The 27,079-nt window shown below is 52.0% G+C and overlaps 10 protein-coding genes across 10 annotated transcripts; 8 read left to right on the forward strand and 2 right to left on the reverse strand.

The window, feature by feature from the left end:
* Positions 1 to 194: 194 nt before the first annotated feature.
* IAR55_003193 (uncharacterized protein) lies at positions 195 to 2,074 on the forward strand (the record flags this gene model as incomplete). The annotated part of the gene is made up of 2 exons (XM_066946301.1): positions 195 to 1,196; positions 1,370 to 2,074. The coding sequence occupies 2 exons, from the start codon at positions 195 to 197 to the stop codon at positions 2,072 to 2,074; spliced, it is 1,707 nt and encodes a 568-aa protein (XP_066803802.1).
* Positions 2,075 to 2,331: 257 nt separating this feature from the next.
* On the reverse strand, positions 2,332 to 3,895 carry IAR55_003194 (dihydropyrimidinase; the record flags this gene model as incomplete). The annotated part of the gene is made up of 4 exons (XM_066946302.1): positions 2,332 to 2,549; positions 2,601 to 3,175; positions 3,227 to 3,348; positions 3,416 to 3,895. The coding sequence occupies 4 exons, from the start codon at positions 3,893 to 3,895 to the stop codon at positions 2,332 to 2,334; spliced, it is 1,395 nt and encodes a 464-aa protein (XP_066803803.1).
* A 352-nt stretch (positions 3,896 to 4,247) lies between these two features.
* IAR55_003195 (uncharacterized protein) lies at positions 4,248 to 5,639 on the forward strand (the record flags this gene model as incomplete). The annotated part of the gene is made up of 7 exons (XM_066946303.1): positions 4,248 to 4,306; positions 4,361 to 4,413; positions 4,461 to 4,585; positions 4,643 to 4,788; positions 4,838 to 4,914; positions 4,969 to 5,185; positions 5,348 to 5,639. The coding sequence occupies 7 exons, from the start codon at positions 4,248 to 4,250 to the stop codon at positions 5,637 to 5,639; spliced, it is 969 nt and encodes a 322-aa protein (XP_066803804.1).
* A 163-nt stretch (positions 5,640 to 5,802) lies between these two features.
* IAR55_003196 (uncharacterized protein) lies at positions 5,803 to 7,049 on the forward strand (the record flags this gene model as incomplete). Its single annotated transcript, XM_066946304.1, has 3 exons — positions 5,803 to 5,944; positions 5,998 to 6,099; positions 6,154 to 7,049. The coding sequence occupies 3 exons, from the start codon at positions 5,803 to 5,805 to the stop codon at positions 7,047 to 7,049; spliced, it is 1,140 nt and encodes a 379-aa protein (XP_066803805.1).
* Positions 7,050 to 7,316: 267 nt separating this feature from the next.
* Positions 7,317 to 8,553, forward strand: IAR55_003197 (uncharacterized protein; the record flags this gene model as incomplete). Its single annotated transcript, XM_066946305.1, has 4 exons — positions 7,317 to 7,541; positions 7,590 to 7,906; positions 7,954 to 8,410; positions 8,458 to 8,553. 4 exons carry the CDS (start codon positions 7,317 to 7,319, stop codon positions 8,551 to 8,553), a joined length of 1,095 nt encoding a protein of 364 aa, XP_066803806.1.
* Positions 8,554 to 8,965: 412 nt separating this feature from the next.
* On the forward strand, positions 8,966 to 10,390 carry IAR55_003198 (uncharacterized protein; the record flags this gene model as incomplete). The annotated part of the gene is made up of 2 exons (XM_066946306.1): positions 8,966 to 9,023; positions 9,081 to 10,390. The coding sequence occupies 2 exons, from the start codon at positions 8,966 to 8,968 to the stop codon at positions 10,388 to 10,390; spliced, it is 1,368 nt and encodes a 455-aa protein (XP_066803807.1).
* An 836-nt stretch (positions 10,391 to 11,226) lies between these two features.
* Positions 11,227 to 11,770, forward strand: IAR55_003199 (uncharacterized protein; the record flags this gene model as incomplete). The annotated part of the gene is made up of 5 exons (XM_066946307.1): positions 11,227 to 11,304; positions 11,356 to 11,462; positions 11,516 to 11,562; positions 11,619 to 11,642; positions 11,691 to 11,770. 5 exons carry the CDS (start codon positions 11,227 to 11,229, stop codon positions 11,768 to 11,770), a joined length of 336 nt encoding a protein of 111 aa, XP_066803808.1.
* Positions 11,771 to 13,552: 1,782 nt separating this feature from the next.
* Positions 13,553 to 16,070, forward strand: IAR55_003200 (uncharacterized protein; the record flags this gene model as incomplete). The annotated part of the gene is made up of 2 exons (XM_066946308.1): positions 13,553 to 13,623; positions 13,685 to 16,070. The coding sequence occupies 2 exons, from the start codon at positions 13,553 to 13,555 to the stop codon at positions 16,068 to 16,070; spliced, it is 2,457 nt and encodes an 818-aa protein (XP_066803809.1).
* Positions 16,071 to 16,668: 598 nt separating this feature from the next.
* IAR55_003201 (uncharacterized protein) lies at positions 16,669 to 21,210 on the forward strand (the record flags this gene model as incomplete). The annotated part of the gene is made up of 13 exons (XM_066946309.1): positions 16,669 to 17,035; positions 17,089 to 17,288; positions 17,339 to 17,731; positions 17,791 to 19,818; positions 19,870 to 19,989; positions 20,041 to 20,132; positions 20,181 to 20,302; positions 20,353 to 20,516; positions 20,572 to 20,636; positions 20,681 to 20,768; positions 20,815 to 20,869; positions 20,922 to 20,994; positions 21,057 to 21,210. The coding sequence occupies 13 exons, from the start codon at positions 16,669 to 16,671 to the stop codon at positions 21,208 to 21,210; spliced, it is 3,921 nt and encodes a 1,306-aa protein (XP_066803810.1).
* A 60-nt stretch (positions 21,211 to 21,270) lies between these two features.
* IAR55_003202 (uncharacterized protein) lies at positions 21,271 to 23,245 on the reverse strand (the record flags this gene model as incomplete). Its single annotated transcript, XM_066946310.1, has 8 exons — positions 21,271 to 21,487; positions 21,540 to 21,715; positions 21,773 to 21,940; positions 21,988 to 22,012; positions 22,066 to 22,210; positions 22,253 to 22,403; positions 22,454 to 22,810; positions 22,865 to 23,245. The coding sequence occupies 8 exons, from the start codon at positions 23,243 to 23,245 to the stop codon at positions 21,271 to 21,273; spliced, it is 1,620 nt and encodes a 539-aa protein (XP_066803811.1).
* Positions 23,246 to 27,079: the final 3,834 nt, after the last annotated feature.

Here is a 27,079-nt window from a genome sequence, read left to right on the forward strand (position 1 = left end):
AGCGACGTCAAAAGGTAAGCACTCGGGTGTTGAGGTCTGACTGACACAGCCAGTGTGATAACAAGGCCCCGTCCTGTTCCAATTGCGAAAGAGCGGAAGCAACATGCGTATACAAAGGAGGAGACCATCCGAGCTGGTATGTAGAGAGTCTAGAGGAGAGAGTGAGGGATCTCGAAGCTTTGGTGCAAAGGCAGATGTCGAGGTCAGTTTCGGTGCCAGGTCTGGTCACGCCCGCACCAACAGCACCGAGCAGCGTGACGATGGCTGTAGGGGTATCGGAAGTTGAGGAGACGACTGCCGATCATGCTGTGCTGGCGGAAGCATCCAAGTCTGCAGAACTCCCATTCCCACCCAGTCACCTTGGAAACGCCCTCGGATTCTTGTCGCTATGTGCCGCAGCTGAGCCATACTATGTCGGATCATCGGCAGGTTTCTCCCTCGCCAACCTCGTCCAAGCGGCAATATATGATAAGATGGACGGTGACACACCTTCAAACTCTGATACGCCTCGTGACTCACCAGCGGCTACCTCCCCAGAGGACTCGGTGAGACCGATACGGAATCTGCCCTCGTCAAACGATCGACCTTTCTCGTGTCATCGTCCGGGAGCGACCACACCTTCAGCTTCTCTGCCGGACGACTCGCTTGGTGCGGCATTGTTTGAGGGGTATTTCGTCAAGATCCATCGTTTCTACCCCTTCCTTGACCGAAAGATCATCACCAAACACCATACCGAGCGTCACTCATTACCGACCATCAATCCCACGCTAGCTCAACGGGTCATCCTCGTCAAACTCCACTTGATATATGGTCTCGGTGCTCGGCATTTACAGCTGTCCGGGAAAGGTCCCACGTTCGACAAGACGCTGCCAGAAGCTCATTTCATCGCCGCAACAAGACACCTCGAGCAAGCTTTTGAGCTGCGTACCACCGAGAACATCGAGGTAATGCTCCTACTCGCATTTTACTCGTTGCATTCGCCATCCGGCCCGGGCGTGTGGCATCTCACTGGCATGGCGATACGATTATGCGTCGAGTTGGGTCTACACAAGCGTCTGAAGGGGTTACCAGATTCGAAGCGATACATCGATCAACGGCGGAAGAGATTGTTTTGGTCAGCTCTGATCTTGGAGAGGAAAGTGGCCGTGTCGCTTGGACGACCATTTTCCATACACGATTGGGACATAGACGTGGAGGTGAGTCGCGAGGAGGCAGCAGAGCTGACAAATAGCTTCCTGCTAATATCGACGAAAATGCTCGAACTCCAAGCGAGATTCTTCAGGCCATACAACGTTCTCCGTATCAGACCTCTGAGATCCACACACATGTCCACTTGGCCCGTCTTCAGCCCCTGATTGCGTGCATACAGACGCACAACAGTCGAATCACCGAATTCAATCCACCGTCTCTTGAACATCTCAACAACACTCGTGCAGCTCTGGATCATTGGCGAAGCGCTATACATCCTGCCCAGCCCAACTCGTCACGTCATTCCGAGCCCGAACAGGCGCTACTGCTCGAATATCATAAGGCGTTACATCTCTTGATCCAGCCATTCTTGGCTGTGCCTACAAGATCTTCTGCTCACATCAGCACATGCGCTACTGCTGCTGGTTCCATCTGTCAAGCATACAAAACGATACATCAGACGGAGTCCGCTGGCTTCTTCCTGCTCGATCTGCACGACGTTCTCGTTGCAGGTGTCACCCTGATATACTGCCTGTGGCTGAACGAATCAGCCATCGATTCCTTCACTCTGCTACACGATATTGGGGCCTGCTCGACGGTGCTGTTCCTCATCGCCGAACGGTGGGCCAGTGCCAAGAGATATCGAGACGCCTTTGAGGCGCTTGTGAAAGCCGCTGTGGCATATCGACAGAGGATAGGGCAAACGAGCTCCGCTGGACAAGCGCAGTTGTATTTGGCTCCGCAGGAGAAGGCATTGTTTGACACTCAGGCCATCTGGGGACAGGACGAAGGGGCAGCATGGCGAAGGATGTTTGAGGAGATCACGGGTGACGGGGTAGGTGCGGCTGAAGATCCCGCATGGTGGTTGAATGATCTCGGACTGTGATTCCAGACAGCCGGCAGCTGTCAGTGTACATTCAACAACATACGACATGTCCATCTATGCATCTATCATTTGGCCATGCGTGAAATTCTTTCCAAATGTGTCTCGCTTCGCCTCTCATGACCCATGGTACCCTTGATTCGCTTGACGTATGACCCTGCTCCAGCCTTACCCACCAAACCGCCGTTGTCTTTATCCCACATGACTTGCCCGCGCAGTATGGTAAGTCTACAGTCAGCGCTAAGCACGACGGTGTCAACTCACCTTGGCCAGTTGGTCGCCTGGAAGCCCTCGAACGGCGTGTAGTCGATGGAGTGATGCAGCTTATCGTTGCTAATTTCCTCTTGGATCGTGCCATTGGGAAACCATATGACTATATCCGCATCCATTCCTGGAGCGATAGAGCCTTTACGATGTTGTAGACCATACAGATGAGCTGGCTGGGTAGATGTGACTTCAACGAATCGCTGAACAGTGACTGTAAGAGGTCAGTACGAAGCAAATACAAAGGAGGATTGGTAGTACTCACTGCGCTCTTTCTCGACTCCATACGTCATCAACAGCGGCAGTCTCGTCTCCACGCCTGGCAGTCCGTTGGGCACCTTTGTGAAGTCCGCTTTTCCACTCTCCAACCCCTTCTTTTTACCCTTTGGATGATCGAAGGCACTCGGACAGTGATCACTAGAGAAAGTGGTAACTGTCCCGTTTATCATTCCCTTCCACACGGCATCGAGGTCATCTTTACTCTCCCTCAACGGGGGCGAGCAAATCAACTTGGCTCCTTCAAACCCGTCGTCCTCCGCCTTCTCTTCTGCACTGTGGGAGCAACCGCATCCTCCATGGCCTGACGATCGCATAGCATCTGCTAGCATGAGGAGATATTGCGGACAAGTCTCGGCGAAGATGGGCTGAAGATCGTTCTGCGCTGTTCGGATACGAGACATGGCGGCCGATGAGGAGACGTGGACGATGAGAATCGGAGAGGAGACGAGATTGCTCAGACATATCGCTCGATTGGTGGCTTCCGCCTCTGCCAGTGGTGTCCTGGCGATGGCATGATGATGTGGCTCGGTCAAGTCGTTGTCTCGAAGGTGGTCAATGACTCTGTCGGAAAAGATTATCAGCCCGTCCGTGATCCAGATTGGCTAAACGCACAGTTGGACCATATCATCATTCTCCGCGTGGATCATGAGGGTCATGCCCAACTTCCTAGTCCTCAGCATGATCTCCAACATATCACGATCTCCCACTCGTCTAGCCTCGTACGTCATGTAAACCTGCAATTTATCGTATCCTGCAATCAGTAACTGCAATTCTCTCCTAGTGCTCCCTAAGCCAACTCACTTTGATACTGCTGATTCCCTCCTTCTCGAATAACACCGGTATCTCCTCGTCCAGGATGGCCTTGGTCGGATTTGTCAGGATGACATGGAATCCATAATCACACCATGTTCCATCCTTGGATGCCCTCCTATGATATTCTTCGACTAAAGGATACAGGCTCTTGTCATGCCGTTGTTGATTCGCGAATGCAATGATGGTGGTGGTTCCTCCAGCGATGGCAGATCTCGTCCCAGACTCGAACGTGTCTCCTGTATCGTCCCCTGGTGCGACTTGCAACTGTTGGAGATGTACATGGGTGTCGATCCCTCCTGGCGTGATGTACGCTCCTTTCGCATCGATGTACCGCTTGCTGGCATCATGCGGAAGTGGACCGGCTTGGATGCAGACGATCTTTTCGTCTTGGATACCTATCCAGGTGTCGGGGCTCGAGACGTGTGAGGTAGAGACGATTTGTCCGTTGTGGATGATGAGGTCGTACATGTTCTTTTAGCTAAAGATGACTTTCCCACTGCGGCTGCGGACAATTGAGGAATGTATCACCGCATGAAGAACTCGTCTGACAAGGACAGCGCTCCTCCTCTGTCAACTACTCGTGGTGGGAGGAGGCCTCAACGCCAGTCGAAGATGATGAAGTGCGTTCAGACGGGTGTAACCGACCCGATGATCCCGAATCGCTTCCTCCCGAATATGTCCTTCGGGATCGCTTCATCTCCGACAAATGATGATGAGCATGTCCGGGCGATGCGGATGTCAAACGACCGAAGCAGCGATAACAAGCTGAAATGAGTCTGTCTTCTGAAATCGACCAATCCACCTGGAACATCACTTCGAGATGAACACAGACACGTATGGACCTCGAGATCTGGTAGGCTATGGACCAATCCCACCCAAGTAAGCTGCAGACAGGTGCGAGTCTGACCGCCTAACGCTTTACTGATTGCTTAGTGCTGCATGGCCTAACGGCGCGAAGATAGCTATCCAGGTCGTGCTGAACTACGGCAAGTCATCTGTCACTCTGCCTTGGGCATACGCTGATTCCTCGTAGAGGAAGGATCGGAATCAACAATTGTGAATGGGGATCCTCGCTCGGAAAGATTGGCAAGCGAGCTGGGACCTGGGTGTCAAGCACTTGAAGGGACCCGGAACGTCAACATTGAATCGCTGTATGAGGTAGGTTCGCCGTCATATCCCTCCTGAATGACACATTGACACATACACCTGCTTCAGTACGGCTCAAAAGCGGGTGTCTGGCGGATCCTTCGTCTGCTCAAGGAGTACGGCGTGAAATGTACGAGCTATATGATTGGAATGGCTCTGTTGCAGAACCCTCAAGTCGGTGAATGGCTGGTGAAAGATGGACACGAGATTGCGAGGTGAGTCAAGCTCTATCCTGCAGGAAAGGCAAAGGCTGAAGTCTTGTAGTCACGGCTGGAGGTGGATCGATCGAAGTGAATGGACAGAAGAGGAGGAAGTGGAGAATGTCCGAAAAACAATCAAAGGTGAGGGTTGCATCGCGTACTTGACGAATTTGGGCTGAAGTAGGTCTTCCCCAGCCATCAAGGATATCGGCGGCAAACCACCGGTCGGCTGGTACTATGGTATGGTCCAAAGCAGGGCGGGAGTGAGATCCAGAGCATTGGTGGTCAAGACCTTTGCGGAGGAGGGCTTGCCTCTGAAGTACTACAGCGACGATTACAGCGACGATCTGCCTCACTATGTGCCTACGCCTGGGGGAGTGGATGTCAAGGGCCTGTTGGTTATACCTTATGCGTGAGTTTGCTATAGTCTGGAAAGTCTGCTGTTTCGACCGTTTGTAGCGCTAACATTGGTCAATGTCTCCTCTGTCTCCTCCTTGTGCTATCTCCACCTATCGCCACCCTGTGATGCCATGCTCTCGCCCAATTCATGTCACATCCCTCCTGTCCCCGACAGCCTCGACACGAATGACTACAAGGACGGCAATCACAACTCTTTCCTCTCCCCGGACAACTTTGCCTCATACCTCATCGGTGCATTCGATGAGCTGTACAAGGAAGGCTGTGAGGGATCACCCAAGATGATGTCTGTGGGTCTTCACGCGCGACTGGTGGGCCGGCCGGGCAGGATCGCTGGATTGAGAAAGTTTTTCGAGCACGTCAAGAAGCATGAGGACGTCTGGTTCGCTACTCGAGAGGAGATTGCAGATCACTGGAGGGAGAAGCATCCGTATCAAGGTGGTTCATAGCATAGCATAGAAAGAATGCACGTAGTCTGTGGACAGACTGGACGATTTCCACGTCATCACATGGGTGCAATATGGTGTCAAACGCCATCAACCCAAGTCAACATTCCTTTCCTTTCCCTCTGTTCAATGTCAGTCTCTTCTTCACACCTCCATTCGTTGCCTCATGGCCGACATCGCTTCCACTCTACCTCTTGAGACTGCCTCCATCCACCATGCCTATGGGAAATTCCGGAGATATGTTCACCGGACACCACTGCTCACAAACAAAACCATAGACCGTATCGCTTCGAGTAACGCCGGCTCAGGTCCTGATCCAAGTTCAACATCTTCTTCAAATGCGAGAACTACCAACGCATAGGCGCCTTCAAGGCAAGAGGTGCATTCCATGCTGTCACGCATCTGATCGAGGTTATGGGTCTGGATGAGTTGCGCAGAAGAGGACTCGTGACACACTCTTCAGGTGAGCTTACCATCACAAAAGGTTGATGAGTGCCATCTTGCTGACCAAGCGAAGGCAATCATGCTCAGGCATTAGCTCTGGCCGCTTCCACCTTTGATATACCGGCCCACATCGTCATGCCAGAGATATCCACTCCTTCAAAGATCGCTGGGACTCGAGCATACACCGAACTCATTCGGTTCAGCGGGTCGACTAGTCAGGAAAGAGAAGAAGTTGTCGCGCAAGTCATCGCTGAGACCGGAGCCGTCCTCGTCCCTCCCTACGACCATCCTGACATCATCCTTGGTCAAGGCACAGCCTCGCTCGAGCTATACGAACAATACAACAGCCAACAAGCGGAAGGAGGCGTCGAGTCGACGCTGAAGGTCGTTCTTGCACCGCTCGGAGGAGGTGGACTGTTGTCTGGGACTGCTGTCTTCTTCTCCGACAAACCGGGGACCGCTGTCATCGGTTGCGAGCCATCTTATCAAGGCGGGAATGACGGAGAACGTGGTCTGAATGCAGTTCCTCCCACCAGGATTGAGACCGTGAAGACGCTCACAATAGCCGACGGACTCCGCACACCGGTCGGAGCTATTCCGTGGGATGTTTTCACGTCCGGTTCTTCTACCAAACCGAAGTATCTCGAAGGGGTGTATAGCGTGCCGGAGGAAGAGATCAAAGAAGCAACACGGCTGGTGATGGAGAGGATGAAGGTGTTCATAGAACCGAGCGCTGCGGTACCACTCGCGGTTGTCCTGTACAATCAAAAGTTCCGAAGATGGGTGTATGAGCGGCAACAAGCTGAAGGCACAGAATGTTGGGACATTGTGATCATCCTGTCAGGAGGGAACACTACCATTGAGGCTCTCATTGGGATCTTTGGCGATGTCAGAGATGCGGACACCCAAAGAGCAGAGGGTGTCGTTGCGTCCGACGGTTCCACCACGGTGGAGAACGTCGCAGGGTGACAAGGTGTATGCATGTTCGTACGGATCGCAGTCTGGCTGGCGTAGGCAACACCTCGAACATGCATGCAGGCGAAGTAAGCCGTGAAAACGATGGAGCTTTACCCGCTTAAGACCTGAACTTGAACATCTGATTTTGGATGCGCAAGTGAAGGAGATGACGTTCAATTATAGAGGCTGTTCACATGTTTCAATCTCATCATCGCATTTCAATCATGCTTGTCATTCACCCTCAATCTTCGCACCATACATCTCTCGACTCACGACACCATGTCGGACGAGAAAGAGCTCCCACCGCAGTACTCAATGCATGAGTTGCATACCACAAAACATGGGGTGACCTTGCGTGTACCTGCTAGGTCTTATCAGCCAGGAGACAACATACCGATCATCGTCTCCGGATCATCATCTGCCTTCGCCTCCTGGTCCGGTGACGCGACTTGTGTCCTGGAAGGGGCGAGCTCAGCTGCGTTGATGGGGAAATCGCGATACCAGGTACATGAGTCGAAGTGTTCCATTGTATCCAGCTTACAATTTATGTAGGCGGGACAAATTGCCAATGCAGGATTGGGCGGCGGGGGAGCTATGGCTATCACTTCACGCGAGGAACATGTGTTCGCTTCGACGTCCACCACCTTGGAGCTGTCTCAGATCAAGGAGAAGGCGGAAAACGGGGAGATGTTACTACAAGCGAGCTTGAATATCCCGATTGAAAGAACTTGTGGGTGTGATGGCCCACGAACGAAAGGAATCATGCCCACTGTGCCAACAATGGATGAGATGAGAGCGGACCACAGCTCTGTGAAGTGGAAAATGACGGTCGAGATCAAGAGGAAAGGATTGATCAAACGGGATATCAAGTGAGTTGACCCCGACTTTTCGCGATCAAGTAAGCTAAGTCTCGCAGGCTGTCCCTCGAGATCCCTGTCATGCTACCTCCCGTCGCACTGCCCGATACTGGTCTAAGCAATTCGGCGTCATCTGTTACCACCTTCGATGCTGTCACGCCTCCCATCCTCACCGCTCATCTCACGCTCCTTCCACCAAAACCATCGAAACCCCTATCAATCCCGTTCCGGATCCGCGTCTCCACATCGCCTCCTCCTTGCATGGTATCGGCAGACGACTTGTTTCCCAAGGGCAAGATGAGGGTAGTCTTCTATCTGTCACAGCAGACCTGGACCATGGGTATCGCTCAGTCCCGATTTGGCGATGCCGGCGGGTTCAATTGGGCTGGCGTGCGGACACGAGCAGTCACTCCCGTCGTGTGCGGTGGAGGAGGAGGCAAAGATCTTGAACTCGAAGGAGAGTATGACCTGCACGCAGAGGAAAGGAGTGCCGACGGCTGCGGTTTGTCAATACACGTGCGTTGTCCCTCTGATCCATTCGGACGCAGCTGATGTTCTTGTAGTGGTTATCACACGCGAGTGTGCAATGGGATCATTTGCCGGGCCTCCTTGTGGTTTCTATACCAGTCAATCTTCCACCCGCGGTAGCGCAGCGGTGACTGTTGATCCGACCATGTGTTGTAATAACATGTGATGATGCTCTGATGCGTACCTTTGGTTGCTCGCTCACTCGCTCCCTCCCTCCCCGGAACCAGCAGATTGACTGCATGTCCCAGTCGATGGACGCACGAGACGTGACGGGATGGCGTCGGAATCCCCCTGACATGATGATCTGATCGACCAGTAAACAAGCAGAGGGAGCCGAATCCGGACAAAAGTTGCGGTAACTTTAAATTTCGGTCCCCTATATTTAGACAGATGAGAGTCTCGCTTCTTTCAGAAACAAATAAAGGCAGATGAAGATGCAAGCTATATATTGATTGGATGCTTGACAGTTGTCTCGAGTTCTTGGTAGTCTGATACGACACTGCATGTGCACAACCTCGTTGATTCATCACGCGAAGAAACAAAATGAAGCTCGAATTCGTGGTGGCTTCAGCTCTCGCTCTTCAAGCCGTATCGGGGCATGGTGAGTCACTGAAATCTTTAGGAAGTTTCGGTGCTCACTGACCGCTGTCTGCTACAGCTATTGATAGACGCGCAAGCCCGGTGAAGAACAATGGCAAAAGGGGTCTATCATTCAACCAAGCCAATCTCACTGCACCGTTCTCGCTCTCCGGTCAGAACTCATTGGTATCATGGGCGTATAACTGGGCGGAAGCACAGACGGGATCCGGTTTCAACTCAGCACTGGAGTTCGTTCCCATGTTGTGGAGCAACGCCGCGGATCTCCTCGCCAACTGGAAGACGAACGCTCAGAAGGGTATCGACAACGGTGCAACCGCGTTGCTAGCTTTCAATGAGCCCGATTTCTGTACTCCCAACTGGGAGTCAGCCTGTATGAGCGTCAACACCTCGGTGCAGACGTACAAACAATACATGCAACCTTTCGCAGGCAAAGCGCTTCTCGGCTCACCAGCGGTGACCAATCAAGGCAGTCCTGGTGGACTCACCTATCTCGAGAACTTCATCGGTAATTGCACGGGATGCACGATCGACTTCATCGTCTTACACTGGTATTCGAACAAATGGGCTGGAGCGAATTATCTCATGTCCCATGTCGAAGCGGCCCGAAAGGTTGCTGGTGGCAGACCTATATGGATCACCGAGTTCGGACTCGATAACAGTGATGGGACATACACTCAGGACGACTTGCACTCTTTCCTGAAGACCGTTCTCCCATGGCTGGATGCGCAACCCGACGTCCATCGGTACGCGTATTTCATGGACACCCCGGGCATGCTCATCAACTCTGCTGGGACGGGCCTGAGTGATACAGGGGTATTGTACAACAACTACACTACGGCTACGGCATCCACTGCGAAGTCAACTTTTGCCAATTCCTCATCCACAAAATTATCCATGTCTAGCGCTTCCATCAAGCCGTCCTCCTCTGTCATTTCTTCTGCGAAGTCTTCAATGGCTGCACCATCAGCGAAATCATCATTGACAAGCTCGATCTCAATCAAACCTTCGACAACGACTTCTTCCTCTGTCCGGCTCTCGTCAACAAGCACTGTCAAGTCGACTTCCGTCATCCCGACCGCTGGGAGCAGCTCCTTGGCAAAGGTGTCCGTGGTGTCAAGCGCGATCGCCAAAAGCTCAGCCGCTCCCATCTCCACCAGCAAGGCGACAGGCGCCTCATCGCCGATCGCCAAGGCGGTGTCATCCAGTAAAGCAGGAGTTCTCTCCGCGCATCTGGTGTCGAGTACATCTGTATCTGCGGCGAGATCTTTCATTACATCTTCCGTCCACACATCCTCTTCATCGATCTCCTCGTCCAAAGCCCCGACAACGTCAGCTTCTAGTAGACCTAGAGCATTAAATAATAATTGAAACGTCAGACTGTCTTGATAGAGCTTCGAAGAGACGTGGAGTCGACATTGATGACCGTGGAACATCGTATCATACAACTCTAACGCTCAGCACCGTACATGCATTGATATCATTATCTTACAAGACCCGTCACGGGTGTCACGACGCGCCTTAGGCTCAATGAAACACTTGCGTCGGTTTACGAGAAAGCAACGCTTCCCGTGAACACGATCAGAGTCATTTCGCTCCGCACCAGTGAGAAGTTCAGACGCGGGTAATCAAATCAGCGTCGATGCTCCTGCGCAACAAACGTTCTCTGACGTTGAGTCTGATCGTGAGGGCTGATCTTGGCATCATCAGGCGAAAGTCTGGTCTGTCAAAGTGACTTGAGCAGCGCGACAGAGCGACCATGCTGCACTATCAGATATTCGATCATAGGTACAAGATCAATTTAGGAGCGACTAAGATCGTCACCACTCGGCGCCAGCCTGGTCTCATCAGGTCATGATCAGCCCGATTGACGAAACACCTTCTCCAATTGCAAACCTTTTCAGGTTCTCGATCGGCTTGGTTCTTCACGCTACCATCGATCGGCCTGACTCATAGGGCCTGACAGGCTAACAAGACGTTGACGCGTATATGCCCTCAATTGAAACCGGTAGAACATAGGTCTTACCGCGTGCATATCCTCCACCACAACGTAAGCAATGACGCTGGATCTCAGAACATTACATCGAGAACATCACACCATCGGCAAGATCTGAAATCACTGGGATAGATGCACAGCGATGTATAAAGCTTGTGCATGATTGTGAAAGTCGTTTCCCCTACTCCCCTCAACAAATAAACGTACGATCATGTCGTCTGAACCTGGTCACTCCAACTCTGAAACACACCTCAAGGCGGATGGTACTCCCGATGCTCGATTCAAGGAGGTTAGTTCATTTTCCTCCAAATGTACATCTGTTGGCTAATTCCCCGTAAAGCATGGTGGTGGCCAGCACGGCAATCAGGGTACCGGCTTCGAGGAAGTCGGCGACGGAAGCTCGAGCCTGGTGACTGAAGGAATCGGCGAGGACACCGGTACCTACAAGTGAGTCCCCCTCTCTGCTTAGTCGTTTGCACCTGTCTGATCACGATTCGTAGGCCATCCCTTCATGATGGCCAGAAGAAGGACGGTGGCAAGGATAACCGTAAGTTGACCTGTATCGGACGTCTATTCTTAGCTCATCATCTTGCGATCTAATAGGTGTGAGCTCTGAGCATGGGTTCGGTGAGTGAATCTTTCCCCAATTCAGATGTCATGCTGAGAGATGTACAGGTGGTGACCGTGATCGAGCTTCCGCTGAAGGACAGAAGGGCGGCTCAGCCAGCTACGAGAATGGTGGTTTGACACAGTAAATCAACAAGTAGTATAAGTAGTCATTCAAGTGCCTATGCATTCGCTGTCATCGGCCGTAATCAGCGTTGCCATTGGTGATTGAGATTTTGACACTGACCTGCGCGGAAGATGTCGGGATAACATGACTAATCAACTCGGTCTAGAACATGATCGACTTGTTAGTGGCTGTGTGTTGTGTCGCCGCCGTAGCATCGTCCTATGCGTCATGTTCGCTTGTCGGACGTCCACACTTGCCTCGTCTGACACTGACTCAGTAGTGTTCCGAGTTTACTGAAGCCATTGATATCATTGCCAGCCACCAAAAAGTCAGCGATCTGACGAACCAAACTACCGACATTGCTTCTGCACAGATCCATGTCCTGCTTCTACTCATCGAGAGACGCTCATCTTCACCTGGATTGAATAGAAACAATTTCCACTTTAGTGGTACAGTACCATGGGACGTCAAATGACCATCCAAAACACTCTGTGCCTTTCGGTCCTGTTCATCCCGGTTGTCCGGTAGTGTTTCACCGTCGTCTGGGACGAGTGGCTAGCTATCGGGATGAGGCCGCCGTCGACTGGATGGGGGGACTCGCCCTGAGGCCTGCGGTACATCGAGCGAGGTCCCAGCTCAATCATCCCAATCGATCATCGGACAGGCAAACCTCAACAAGTGTGTTAGCTTTCAGACAATCTCGGTCGGCAATATTTGAGTTCGTTGTCCGGACCGAACTGTACTCCCGGAAAGAGGAAATCGACTTTACCATTCAGATGCCAGGAACGTCGCTTTCCGACGGCCAAAACGAGAGAGCTCCAGGTCGGAACGCAGCGATCACTTTCGATACGGCTTCTTGCCGTCCGATAGGACAATTCAGACGGCCCTCACACCCTGATCACCACCGGACGGTCGTTTCCGCGGGGGAACTGCTTGTTATTGGTGCATGGTACACGCCAGTGGGTCGCAGGCATGCGTGCTTGTACGTGTTCATTTACGTGTCAAATAGATCGGTGGCTGATCGCCTCTCGTTAATTAAGCATGTGAGTTTACATGTGTTTCGCCTTTTCGCTGTAATGTACCTTCCGATGAACCGCTGACTTGTTGATCATGAACCCAAAATGTTCAGTCATTCCAGCCATTGACGTCAAGATAAGGTTTCGCTGATTCCAGATAATTCAAGAAATCTCCCTTATCGAGGTGTGACTTGTTGATCACAAACTTAAAAAGGAAAAACGGTCGCCTCAAGGACACCAGATGGATGGAATTGCCTGTTTTTGTATGCGACCATTCAATGTACGCATCAGAGGTGTTGACATGTCTGAAGGATTGGCATTGACGAGGCACATCTGTCTAAAGCCGTTGACGTCAATACTGAACAGTACTTCCATCGACATCTGTCTCAATCACTGATAACGCTAAACTATAAACCGCTTGTTGTCAGGACGATCGCTATCAATCATCCGCGACGACCCCATGGCGTGGGTCTAGGACGTCGGGAAGGAAGGAAGGAACGCTCATCTGACAAGAAATTACGAGAATGCCTGAATCTTGGTCAACAGCATTGAGAAGTACTGGCGGGGGAGGCTGGATCTCGCCTCAGAAAGCGGCTGGTCTCGACCGCAACAAGCAATCCAGTGCTCGACAGGAAAAGGTATAAGAAGAGGTCACAAGAGACGATTCCAGAGGTCCTTCTTCCTTATCTCAAGACTCTCGACAACAACGCAGCTTCGACACTCGCCATCACGGTCACCACTACCTTCCTTTACACTTCACTCCGACACCACATCCCAGGACTTCCACAATGAGGGTCGCTGCTCTCGCTCCTCTCCTCTTGGCCCTTGCCGCTGATGCCAGGCCATGGCCTCACTATCGGTGAGTCTAACTCAGTCTGTGTCGGTCACGCTTGATTTGTGGACTGACGAAATCTCAATAGTCGTCAGATCCTCACCTCCGTCCTCGGGGCCGACGCAACCGCTGTCGTACCTCTGCCTGTCACAGCAACAGTGGCAGTGTCAGTGCCGATCGTAGGGGTCGATGTGACTGCTGTTGTTAATCCCTCGACGACCGCTTCTGCGGGAGACCTCGGCGCTACAGTCGCCGTATCAGTGCCCATCGTCGATGTCACAGCGACTGCCGTTGTGGATCCCGATACCACTTTGGGTGTCGGTGTCACCGCGACCCTCCCAGTGGACATTGGCGCAACAGTGTCAGCTACCATTCCCGTCGTTGGCGCGACTGTGGTCGTCAACCCAAGTGCAGCCCCAAGCGCAACTGACGCGGCCGGTAACCCCATCGTCAGTGTTGGTGTTCCTCTCCCGGTCATCAGTTCGGGCGCCACAGTCGTTGTTGGCCAAGACCCCTCTGCCCCACTGGGAGTCGGTGCCACTGCCACTCTTCCCATCAGCATTGGTGCTACTGTAACCGCCTCAGTCCCTATCGTTGGCGGCGCAACTGTCATTGTCAACCCTAGCGGAGCTCCCAGTGCGACAGACTCAGCAGGTAACCCTATCGTCACCGTTGGTGTTCCTCTTCCGGTCATTAGTTCAGGCGCCACAGTCGTTGTTGGCCAAGACCCATCTGCCCCACTGGGAGTCGGTGCCACTGCCACTCTTCCCATCAGCATTGGTGCTACTGTAACCGCCTCAGTCCCTATCGTTGGCGGCGCAACTGTCATTGTCAACCCTAGCGGAGCTCCCAGTGCGACAGACTCGGCAGGTAACCCTATCGTTACCATTGGAGTTCCATTGCCCGTCGGCAGTGCCGGAGCTACCGTAGTTGTCGGACAGAGTTCTTCTGCCCCCTTGGGCGTCGGTGTCACCGCGTCTCTTCCCGTCGGTGTTGGGGCTACAGCTTCCGTCTCGCTTCCTGGTGCAGGAGCTACAGTGGTACTCAACCCCTCTGGCTCCTCCACTCTGTCTGGGTCTGCTGTCTCCCCCACATCCACACCTGCTCCCGTCGACTGCACAATCTCTGGCTGCGCTCCCGGAGAATTCTGCGGCGAGTACATGACCGGTTCCATGATCTCGCACACCTGCTACGTCACTCCCAACCCGGCCGGCAACTTCACTGACTGCAGGGAAACCGGTTGCCCTGGTGGACAATGTGGACGAGATGCCAACCAGAACTTCGCCTGTTTCTTCAACACGACAATGTCAACTTCAATGGGTTCCATGTCAGCTTCAGTGGGCTCCATGTCAGCTTCAATGGGATCCATGTCAGCTTCTTCCTCGGTATCTGCGACCTCGTCCTCTCCCCCTAGGTCGACTTCCATCGCGCTCTCAGAGGGATGCTTGATCTCTGGCTGTACCGGCGACGAAATTTGCGGTGAATACATTACCGAGGACTCCATCACCACCGTCTGCTACATCACCCCCGACCCTTTCGGCAACTTCACCGACTGTAGAGAGAACGGTTGTCCCGGTGGCCAATGCGGAAGGGATGCCAACCAGAACTTTGCCTGTTTCTTCAACGCCACGCTGCCTTCTTCTTCCATGTCTGGCTCTGCATCTGCACCTCTCGGATCCGCCACTTCTTCTGTGAGCGTTCCTGTCAGTGCCTCGGACAGCGCGTCTTCCGCCGGTCCTACTGGCACCCCTTCAGGTGCCGGATCTTCGTCCGGTGGTGGCTCAACCCCCGGGGGTGCTGTGTCTGGCGACGGTTCATCAGGCTCTGATTCTGGCTCCACTGGTTCCGGCACACCTCCTGCTGGCTCCGCTACAGGATCTGACTCGACTGGATCAGGGGCGGGCGGCGACACTGGATCCTCCGGCACCGGCGCTTCCTCCGGTACTTCGGGATCGGGTTCTACTGACTCTGGTTCTTCGTCCGGTGCAGGCTCTACACCATCTGGCTCCACCGGTTCCGACTCTACTGGTTCAGGCTCATCTTCTACTGATGGCTCAGGCTCCGTCGCATCTGGTGGATCTGGCTCTACCGACTCAGGCTCCGCTGGATCAGGTTCTCCTTCTGGTGACTCGGGATCAGGTTCGACCGGATCAAGCTCTACTGGTGGTGGCTCGTCCTCTTCCGGCTCCGACTCTACCGGCTCCTCGACGACCGGCTCCGGTTCCCCCTCCACTGGCTCGGGTTCTGGCTCTGGCGATTCCGGAAGTACTGGCTCCGGATCTGCTGGCTCTGATTCTACTGGCTCTGCATCCTCTGCTACTGGTTCTTCCGGATCGTCGTACAGCGATTGCGCGCCTGTCGATGGTGTGGTCACTCTCGAAAACATCTACTGTCTCTTGCTCGTCGTCCAGTCAGAGGTCGAAGTTGTCGAAGGCGAAGTCGAACAAATCCAGACCGTCATCGGTACTCAGTAAAAACCGCTCTCTCCTCGCACCCCTCTCTTGGAAATGTCAGGACAGCTCTTGACATATGAATCGTGGACAATTTCGGAATAAAGGACACTCACAGGACAATGATTTTGGTATATTCTATAATCTGTATCGATATTTGTGGAATGGAATCAAGTTTCATGACCTATTGTTGCAGTTGTGTGTCTCCCCTTTGCAGCCTGGCATGACCAAAGGTCGTGGCGAGTTGATGCTGGAGCGAGGTGGGAACGGGCATACAAGAGTGCTCAGCGATGTGACGGGACCAGTGAACGTTTGATGTAAAAAAGACAAGCGCCTACGATCGGTCGTTTCCGAAAAGGACTGACGACTGTTACGTCATCTTTTTACGACCAGACCCTTGAAACCACGTGTCATACGAGCTCCTTCTACCCTTCTACCCATGCGATCCCTTCGTTATACGAGCAACGGGTTTGATCATCCACTCGAGTGAACTTCGTGTAAAGTTATAACTATGCGAAGCTGTAGATCGGAGCCGAGCTACATAAGAGCAGCAAGACTCGATAACTCGTCACGCACCATGTATCATATCCCGATCGTTCGTACGGAAGAGTAGTGCTGGAAGATGGAGTCTGCCAATCGAGTTGAGAATGGAACTCTTGGAGCAATCGACACACCGCCATTGACCGCTCATCGCTCGACACTTCCCAATGCATTGTACATCCTCTCCTTCGCCCCACCTCTGCCTTCCTTGATCAGAGATCCAAGCGGATTCTCGGGACATCCGTTCATTCTGTATGGTGTGGGCACACTATGTGCGACGATATGCGGAGTCAGTCTGCCAGCCTTCGACATGATGTTTGGATACTGGACGAACGGAGTGAACAGCACGGATAGGTCGATCGTCATGGCGAGAGGAAATGAATGTGGATGGCTCATGCTCATGATCGGACTTGTGACCTGGTTGACATTTGCGATCTTCCAGTACTGTTGTGAGTCAAGTGTAACAGAGACAGAGCGTATGAGCTGAACCTCCCAAATCCAGTCACTATGGCGGGCTCCAAACTGTCCAATTCATTACGAGAAGAATACCTCGCCGCTATCATCGTCCAAGATCAAGCGTTTTACGATCGTATCGGTCCCGGAGAAGTTATATCGCGATCAAGCAAAGATGTCAGCAGTGTACGGATAGGTTTAGGAGAACGTCTGGGATACCTGATCTGGTCGACCAGTCTCATTGTGACGGCGAGTTTCACCATCAAATCGACGATTCCTAGCTGATATCGAAAGGACAGGCGCTGGTCTCCGCATTTGCACGGGCTCCCCGCCTCGCCGGCATCCTATTATGCTTGATCCCCATTATATTCAGCTTCTTCGGCATCACTGGCTACTATTTTGACAAGGTGTCGCAAGCTAGCGATGAGATTGATGGTAGGGCATCGACTTTGATTGAGCAAGGCCTATCGTCAGTCCGCATCATCCAGTCTTTCAGCATAGGGTCTCGGTTGCTTGCAAAGCTGGAGAGCGATATGTTCCGGACACTTCAGTCGCTCGCCATACGTATCAACGCCATCAAAGGCTTACAAATGGGCGTAGTATACGGCTTCGGTTTTATAGTATATTCTTTGGGCTTCTGGTACGGTAGTATATCGATCACGAGGGGATTGGCTGTGGGCAACCTCGTCACTGTGAGTAATTCTTCAGCTGCCTAGATCCAACTGCTGACTTCGGCACTCTTCCGCGGCAGACAATTTACAACTATACAAATCTTTTCTTCGCTTTCGCTGCGATCGTACCTCACTTCGTCGCGACCTCCTCGGCCGTGCAGAGCCTTGGCAATCTACGTAAACAAATCGAACGTCGACCTCCAATCGACGTTCGAGATCAATCAGGTCTTCATCTCGAGCAGATCACCGGATGGCAGCCCTCAGTCGAGCTGGAGGGTGTAACGTTCGCATATCCTGGCCTTCCGACCAAAAAGGCCCTTGACAACATTACGATCTCAATCGGCGCTGGTCAGTTCACCGCTTTTGTTGGACGCAGCGGCAGCGGTAAGAGCACCCTGGCTGCACTTCTGCTCAGAATGTACGATCCTGTCACTGCCACGGAGATAACATCCCAAGATCGCGCTATTTTGGAAAGTATGTCCGACCCGAACAAGGATGAATCAAATTCCGCAGAGACCATTGTCATTGGAAGCGGCGTTGTACGATTTGCCGGCCATGATGTTCGGAATGTAAACATCACATCTCTCCGTCATCAAATCGCTGTGGTGCAACAGAACCCTCAGCTCGTCAGTGGAACCGTTTTCGATAACGTTGCTATCGGCCTTGCCGGAACCGACTTGGAATATCGACCCGACATCGACCTGGCAGATGATACCCCTAAGACTCAAGCTCGTCTCGATGCGATCACTCAACGCGTGGAAGATGCTCTGAGAAAAGCTCAGGCATGGGACTTTGTGAGCCAGTTGCCGGATGGTGTGAAAACCGTAGTTTCTGGTGGCCGCACAGGTGTTCTTTCAGGTGGTCAGGTTCAGCGTGTGGCAATAGCTCGAGCCTTGGTTCGTCGCCCTCGCTGCCTGGTGTTGGACGAAGCGACCTCTGCTGTCTCCGCCGATACTGAAATGGAGATTCAAATGGCTCTGCTTCGCGAGCAGCGAGACCGTGGGATGACACTAATCGCCATAGCGCACCGTTTATCCACCGTTGTTGCTGCCGATCGAATCATAGTCATGTCGGCGGGTCACATTGTTCAGACCGGCACCTATGACGAGCTTCTTGATCCTAGTTGTCCCGACCAGACTTTCCGGTCACTGGCTTTACCCCATCTATTCCAGAACGAATCGCGCAAGGTGACACCTCAGTCTACCATCAGCGCTCCTGTCACCGTTGTCCAGCAACCCCTCGCCTCCAAAGAAATACACCCTTCAGGTCATATCAGCGAAATATCACCTCGGCCATTCCCTTCCGCGAAGACTGCGTTTGCCAACATCAAATTCACGTTTGGCATATCAGTCCTCCTTGGCATGGTGGGCGGATCTACCTTTGTAGTGGCAGGGTGGATGACCGGGCGGACCATTGTGTCAGTCAGCATATCTGACTTCTCAATCATGCGACCCGCCGCCGATAGATGGTCGCTATGGTTCCTCATCCTCGCTCTCGCTGCAGCTCTTGTCGTCAGCACACAAGCATTTGGTATTGAGTACAGCGGCGACGAAATCGCTAGAGAACTGCGACGAGAGTCGTTCAGGGCGTTAATCAAGCAAGAGGTCGCGTTCTTTGAGCGAAAAGACTCTGGTAGTGGAACTCTGACGGCCGCCATCAGTCAACATCCAGCGAATGTCGGCAATTTCATCGGTTTGATCCTTTCACAGATCATTAGTACGGGATCCAATTTGATAGCCACCCTGATCATGGCCTTTGTGCTCAACTGGCGTCTTGCGGTAATGGTCATCCCAACTCTTGCCGTCAACACGTCGGCAGGCTACATCAACTTCAAATGTCACGAAAAGTTCGAGGGCGGTCTCAACAGAAAGACGGACATGCAATCCGAATACATCAGTGAAGCAGTCAACTCTCTTTCGCTGATCAGTTCCTTGTCACGGGAGGCCGAAGTGGTTCGAGAGTTCAAAGCGAAATTCATCGGTGGAACCATCGAAACTCGTTGGCTCATTACCTGTGCATGGACGTTGGGGTTCTGTCAGGCCATGCTGGATTTCTTTGGCGGTCTCATGTTCTGGTGGGGTGCACGGCAGATTGCAAGGGGTACTGCGGTGAGTCCAAGCTAAGACAGCTTGAGCGAAACTGGCTAACGCTTGCATCAGGAAAGGGCCGATGTTTTCTCGGTCCTTGAATCTGTTCTAACCGCAGTCTATATCTCCGCAAAGATCTTCACTTACACAGGAGACTTCACACGCATGAAGAAATCTCTTGAAATCATTGATGTAAGTCTCAATCAGTCATCATCGCAGTCGTCGACGCTAACTCTGTCAAAGTCATGGATTACTCGGGTACCGCAGATGGGTCCGATTACTAGTTCCGCTCCGGCAGAATACTCCAATGACAAGGCGACACAAGGTATAGAATTGTGAGTAGAATGTTTTGAAAACTGGTGTGTCATTTGACGTTGAAACAGCGATCGAGTCGAACTTCGGTACCCAAGTCGACCACAGGTCCTTGCGCTGGCCGGTATCAGCCTGAAGATGGAGTCGAACAAGTCATACGCCTTCTGTGGGACAAGCGGTGCAGGAAAGAGCAGTAAGTGAACGGCTCGAACCACTGACAGGGGTGCCTGACAAGAGGACTAGGCGTGCTCGCTATACTGCAGCGTTTCTACGAGGCGACATCTGGCCGTATCCTACTTGACGGGCGAGATATACGACACTTAGAAGTCGACGAGCTGCGTAGCCAAATGGGATATGTTAGTCAGGAACCGATTTTGTACAGCATGTCGATCAGATGGAATCTAACGGTGTGTGACGGGGTCGGGGTCTGAGAAGATCAAGCTGACTGTTTACCATTTGCAGTGCGGATCCCCAATGCCGGAGAGTGTCACCAATGAACAGTTGGAAGATGCTTGTCGCCAAGCTTGGTGGGTGTTTGGTGTGCTTCTACTTCGCCGTTGACACTTCGCAGCATATTGGACTTCATACAGTCCCTCCCCCACGGCTTCGACACCGAGATCGGAATGAAAGGTGGTCAATTGAGTGGCGGTCAGAAACAGGCGAGTCATCAATGGCCGTTTAAGTTTGTATCTGACTTCCATTCAGAGGATATGCATCGCCCGAGCCCTCATTCGAGATCCACAGATCCTCCTACTCGACGGTGAGCGGAGTCGCACGATCTTCTAGCTTCACTTTGTGCTGACGCATCGCAGAGGCCACCAGTGCACTTGACGGCGAGAGTGAAGCACGGGTCCAGGAGGCGCTCGAGAATGCATCGCGAGGACGGTAAGTGGTACATACTGGTCGACAGAAAAAGCGATGGTCGCAGACTAAAACTCATCCCGTAGAATCACTGTCCACATCGCCCATCGCTTATCAACCATCCGAAAGGCAGATGTGATCTTCGTCATGGAACTAGGCTCGATCGTCGAGTCTGGAACTCATGAAGAGCTCATTGCGATTGGTGGAAGGTATCGCGAGCTGGTAGATTCGCAACTTTGAATTTTTACGGCCCATGCTTGTATAGACGTATGTAGATGATAGTAGATGCATACAACACATTCAGAATATCGGCACGTAGGTCTTTGTTTTCCTCATCTCGTCCAACCAGATCTCCAAGCTCGCGGTCGCGAGTTCTCCCCATTGAAACTCCACCAATCGATTCATCAAAGCGGGTTCTAGATGATAATGCTGTTGAAGCCTGGAGAAGAGGCTGTTTACCCGCTCTTTGTGATCCAGATCGGCGCACACTGCTATCCACACCAATGGCAAGAGAAACCTGAGTTTTTGAGGAGTAAGTATTTGGCCTCGATTCCTTTGGAGAGACATACCCAGCGAACATGCCTTCCCCCATTGACTTATCCAGGATGTCGAGCACCATCTCCACTTTCGTTTGTATATCCTTATGATTCAGATCCTGCCGTAGATGACTGCACAGGATTGTTACTTCCAGGCATATCAACAGACTCGAATTACCTCGTGAGACGCGGACCGAGGTCGACGATGGCTATAAGCCATGATTAAAGTCAGTAAAGGTAAAAAGGAAATTCACATCAAAACTGACCGTGGGTTGCGATCGTAAGGCTTGGGCTTCCTCCACCAGCTTCTTGCCTCTAGCCAACATCGAGACCTCGCGTTGATAAGTCATAGAAGTGACTGCAGCGTAGCCGTATCTCGAATTGCGCTCCTTCAGCAGTCCTACCTGTTGATATTCGTCGTTCAACACCATGCTCTGGGTCGAGTCAGCGCAAGACGGACGTAGGATGATATCTTGCTCACCCTAGCACAACATTGCAACGCAAGTCTAGGTTGCACGTGTAAGCAGTACGGCTTCACTGGTTCGAAAGAACCACTCACCGATCCCAGCCGTAGACTAGAGCAAGATGATCTGTACTGTCTCCTTCCTCAGACCCTTGGAGCAAGTCTTCCCCTGAAATTCGCCGGTGTAACCAGGGGTTATCCCAAGAAAAGATCTTTGGTGCGACATAATTCGTCATACAACCTGGATCGCGTTAGCATCACCAGATGATGTCCGGTCACGTACCTAGGAGTTCCACACATGCCATCTGTTCTATCAGAAATCGTGTCTGCAATGTCGAGTGACGGGCGATATAGGCCGCCGGGCCCCCTTGTGCACTGACTGACTTGACCCCCAAAGTGATCGGCTCCTCCCAACTTTGACAACCTGCCAGTCTCTGGTCACCTCGCCATCAGCTTCCCGTAGTTGGCCATTCACGAAACTCACGTCTCGAAACGCTAGAGCAACGACCGCAGCCAGCGTCAAATCGACTGCATCGAGACCTGCGTTCCCCCCATTCATCGCTTCACCGATGTTCAACAGCTCCAAGGCGGTCGACCTCTGATCATAGCTGAGTTCGTACATAGCATTATCGCTTGGCTGCTGGAGAGAGGTGCTGCTTTTCATGCCCACATCCAGGGAAGCGAGCGATATAAGAGCTGTTCGGAAGGCATCGTGGAACACGTCTTGTCCATAAGGTTGACCCAGCGCTAACCGGATTGTATGAACGAGCCAGGGGTTGCGGTCCTGCGGAATCGGTATGACAACGAGAGCAGGCGCCGTTTCGTTGAGAAAGTGACGAAACTATTTGATATGGTTACACTTCCTCTTCCTCATTGTACCAGACTGGATGCTCACCAGGTGACGCTGCTCTGTTGAAGGAAAATACGCGATCAGTGGATCAGGTTGTTTAGCTAATCCCGTGGGAAGTGACAATGAGGAGAGATGGGCGGGCGCGGGAGACGGGGAGGTAGATCTGACGGAGAGAGCATATGAACGGGAGGAAGGCTGCCGTGTGACTCGAGCGATCAGTTGCTGGATACTCTCCGTCTGCGTTCCCTCTGAAGCCACAGGACCAACCGACCATTGCATATCCGCGTCAGACAAGTATTCGAGGAAGGACGATTCGAATAAGAAGTTTGCTTGGGCGACCCCCTGCGGATGAGGGTTCAACAGCGATATGAGATGAGAGGCTGAAGGACTTGAGCCGGAAGCCGCAAGGTCGGCATCCCTCAGCATGACTGGACCATGGTCGTCGTGTGCAGAGCGAGGAGAGCGAGGAGTACTTGTGACATTTCGGCCTTGTGAAGCGAGTCGCTGAGTGCTGGGAAGGGGAGATTGGGAGATATTACGGACCGGCGAGAAAGCCGTCGCGGTGGCAGACGTTCCAGCATGGCTATTCACCCACGATGGGTATGCGCACTAGAAGACAATGGTGTTATTGCGCCTGGAGGCATGCATCAAGTAGGGTGTGAGGCAGAAAGACATACGAGGTGTTCGACTGATTTCCTTGAACAGCTCCCGCATACAGGCTTCTTCTCGTCGCACCGTACTCTCCTCGTTTTGCAATGATGACATCCGTTCCGAGAGCGCCGATGAAAGCGTCTTTGCCTGCTTCGCTCCTCTCCGACGGGATCACTTTGGGTGTCACACATAGTCAGACAAGAACAGGCGCTGCATGTATGAGTCTATGTAACGCGTTCGAGGATAATCTTGTAACGAGCAGTCGCACGATGACGATTTGTGGACACCCGACCCTTCAGATTGGCCCCCCTATAACGTCACTCCCCTATTTATGAGACACCCCCATTTATGCGTCGATCCTCTATCTTTTTGAGTACTTTGGGCCGCAACTTTTTTTTCATGCATGCATGAGACAACCTATAAGACTGAGAAGAAGAGATTGGGTACTAATGGACCGTAGTCACAAAATGGTACCATGTTTGGAGCGTCTTTTGACTTGCGTTTGTCCTTTTTTGGGCGGTATCTATATATCTCCGAAGCCGAACCCAGGCCTATATATCTCCCGAGCGGAACCCAGGCCTGGGTTCCAGGAAAAAAATCTTTTTATTTTTCGAAAATTACCGGCCATGGTAATAATTGGCCAAAATAGGCCTTGCAACTTTTGGAACCCACGATTTCGCCTTGGAACCCACAATTTTGGAATCTTGTTTTCATGTAAATCAATTTCTCTCAACGTTACATGTATGCATAAGCTATTCTGTTCTGAGCACTTTGTACGCATGCAGCCCATCCACCATATACCTTTTTCACGACCTTGAAATGTTGATTCTTGACTGCCCACGGCCATTTGAAGATTTTTCGCAGTTTCGTCGCCTTCCAGTGTTTGTCATAAAAGTCGACCATCTTCCAGTGTCAATAACTCTACACTGTCTTTGGGTCGTATCATGTCAGTCCGTCATGTAGGTCTCTGGGCCTTGCCCTTTCAAACAGTGCTTGTTGCGCATGAATCCCTCAGACCGTTCTGATTTTAGTGCCCTGTCGGTGTGCCTACTGAAGTGACCTGTTTCCCCCCCCAATTGGTCAACCTTTCTATGTCTAATCTAACCCACGCCCGCTTGGGACAATGGGGTTGTGCCAGGACATGGTAGTCACGAGAATCTGACCAGAGGCGATTAGAATGAGGGGGAAGCAGGGAGATAATAGCGTCAAGAGGGGTACATTGTCTCACATACGAGTATATATCTTCAAGAATGGGACATCACCGTAGACATTGACCCATTTATTGTACCTATTGTAGCGTAAATAATGGTACCCACCATAGACACTGGCGCAGCAACCATATATCACGAGGGTATTGGCAGATCATTAAGTTATGACAGATTCATCCATCACGAGCTTCGTGACTACAGCAAGAGGGACCATATCAATCTTCTATTTGCACCCTGGTCACGCACTTTGTACGCATGCAGCCCATCCACCATATACCTTTTTCACGACCTTGAAATGTTGATTCTTGACTGCCCACGGCCATTTGAAGATTTTTCGCAGTTTCGTCGCCTTCCAGTGTTTGTCATAAAAGTCGACCATCTTCCAGTGTCAATAACTCTACACTGTCTTTGGGTCGTATCATGTCAGTCCGTCATGTAGGTCTCTGGGCCTTGCCCTTTCAAACAGTGCTTGTTGCGCATGAATCCCTCAGACCGTTCTGATTTTAGTGCCCTGTCGGTGTGCCTACTGAAGTGACCTGTTTCCCCCCCCAATTGGTCAACCTTTCTATGTCTAATCTAACCCACGCCCGCTTGGGACAATGGGGTTGTGCCAGGACATGGTAGTCACGAGAATCTGACCAGAGGCGATTAGAATGAGGGGGAAGCAGGGAGATAATAGCGTCAAGAGGGGTACATTGTCTCACATACGAGTATATATCTTCAAGAATGGGACATCACCGTAGACATTGACCCATTTATTGTACCTATTGTAGCGTAAATAATGGTACCCACCATAGACACTGGCGCAGCAACCATATATCACGAGGGTATTGGCAGATCATTAAGTTATGACAGATTCATCCATCACGAGCTTCGTGACTACAGCAAGAGGGACCATATCAATCTTCTATTTGCACCCTGGTCACGAGTCTCATGACTAGCTGAGAGAGGGACAGATGGTTGTCTCTTCTGTCATCACGAGTTTCGTGACCGCTGGATTCAGTACACAGCGGCCTGCTCTCTTGTCATCACGAGCTTCGTGACTGGTGCATTTGAGTATATTGCAATTAGTACACAGCAGCCTGCTCTCTTGTCGTCACGAGCTTCATGACTGGAGCGTTTGAGTATATTGCATTTGGTACAGAGCGGTCAGCTCTCTTATCGTCACGAGGTTCATGACCGGTGCGTTTGAGGATATTGCATTTGGTACAGAGGGGTCTGCTCTCTTGCAGTCACGAGCTTCGTGAAGCTAGTCCATTTCAATTACATCAGTCACCATCGAGAATGTCTCGCAGTATTTGTAACACAGCGGTCTGCTCTCCTGCTGTCACGAGCCTCATGAAAGCGAGTGCACTCTACAAGCAGAGTCATGACACAGCGGCTTCTCTCATCCAGTCACGAGTCTCGTGAAAGCAGATGTGCAAGGATATGATGCTAAATGAGAATTGATACGACCGTTGCAGAACGTTGCAACCGAGCATCCACAGATTGAGCCTCTTCTCTCACAGTCACGAGCTACGTGAAATACACAATCGTACATACATGACAAGCAGCATTAAAATTACAGCAAAGAATGCATTGACATGAACAACGAACTTCTTCTCTCACAGTCACGAGCTGCGTGAAACACACATTTGTACACACACAACGAGCAGCATTGGAATAAAAGCAAGGGACATTGACATGAACGACAGCCTTCTTCCCTTATAGTCACAAGCTACGTGGAACAGGCATACACAACAGAGCAGGGAATACCAAAGCACCAAAGCGTACACACACATGAAGCAGCAAGGGGAGAACAGAGCGCTTTGACCCCTTTCACGAGGTGCGCGACGTGTTGAGAGACGCCTGTAGAAAGTCGCTCCACATACAATCACCATGAAATACATTCCGCTTCTTTCCCTTCTGTCACGAGCTGCGTGATGAGCTGGGAGAGAGGGGAAACAGCCAGCATTGACCTTTTCACGAGATTCGCACGGACCTTTCCTCGTCGACGTGCCACCTTTTGACCCTAAGGGTTAGGGGGTTAGGGGGTTAGGGGTTAGGGGTTAGGGGTTAGGGGTTAGGGGTTAGGGGTTAGGGGTTAGGGGTTAGGGGTTAGGGGGTTAGGGGTTAGGGGTTAGGGGGTTAGGGGTTAGGGGTTAGGGGTTAGGGGTTAGGGGTTAGGGGTTAGGGGTTAGGGGTTAGGGGTTAGGGGTTAGGGGTTAGGGGTTAGGGGTTAGGGGGTTAGGGGTTAGGGGTTAGGGGTTAGGGGTTAGGGGTTAGGGGGTTAGGGGTTAGGGGTTAGGGGTTAGGGGTTAGGGGTTAGGGGTTAGGGGTTAGGGGTTAGGGGTTAGGGGTTAGGGGTTAGGGGTTAGGGGTTAGGGGGTTAGGGGTTAGGGGGTTAGGGGGTTAGGGGTTA

Source organism: Kwoniella newhampshirensis, chromosome 5 (assembly GCF_039105145.1).
Source record: "Kwoniella newhampshirensis strain CBS 13917 chromosome 5, whole genome shotgun sequence".
Classification (NCBI taxonomy): Eukaryota; Fungi; Basidiomycota; class Tremellomycetes; order Tremellales; family Cryptococcaceae; genus Kwoniella; species Kwoniella newhampshirensis.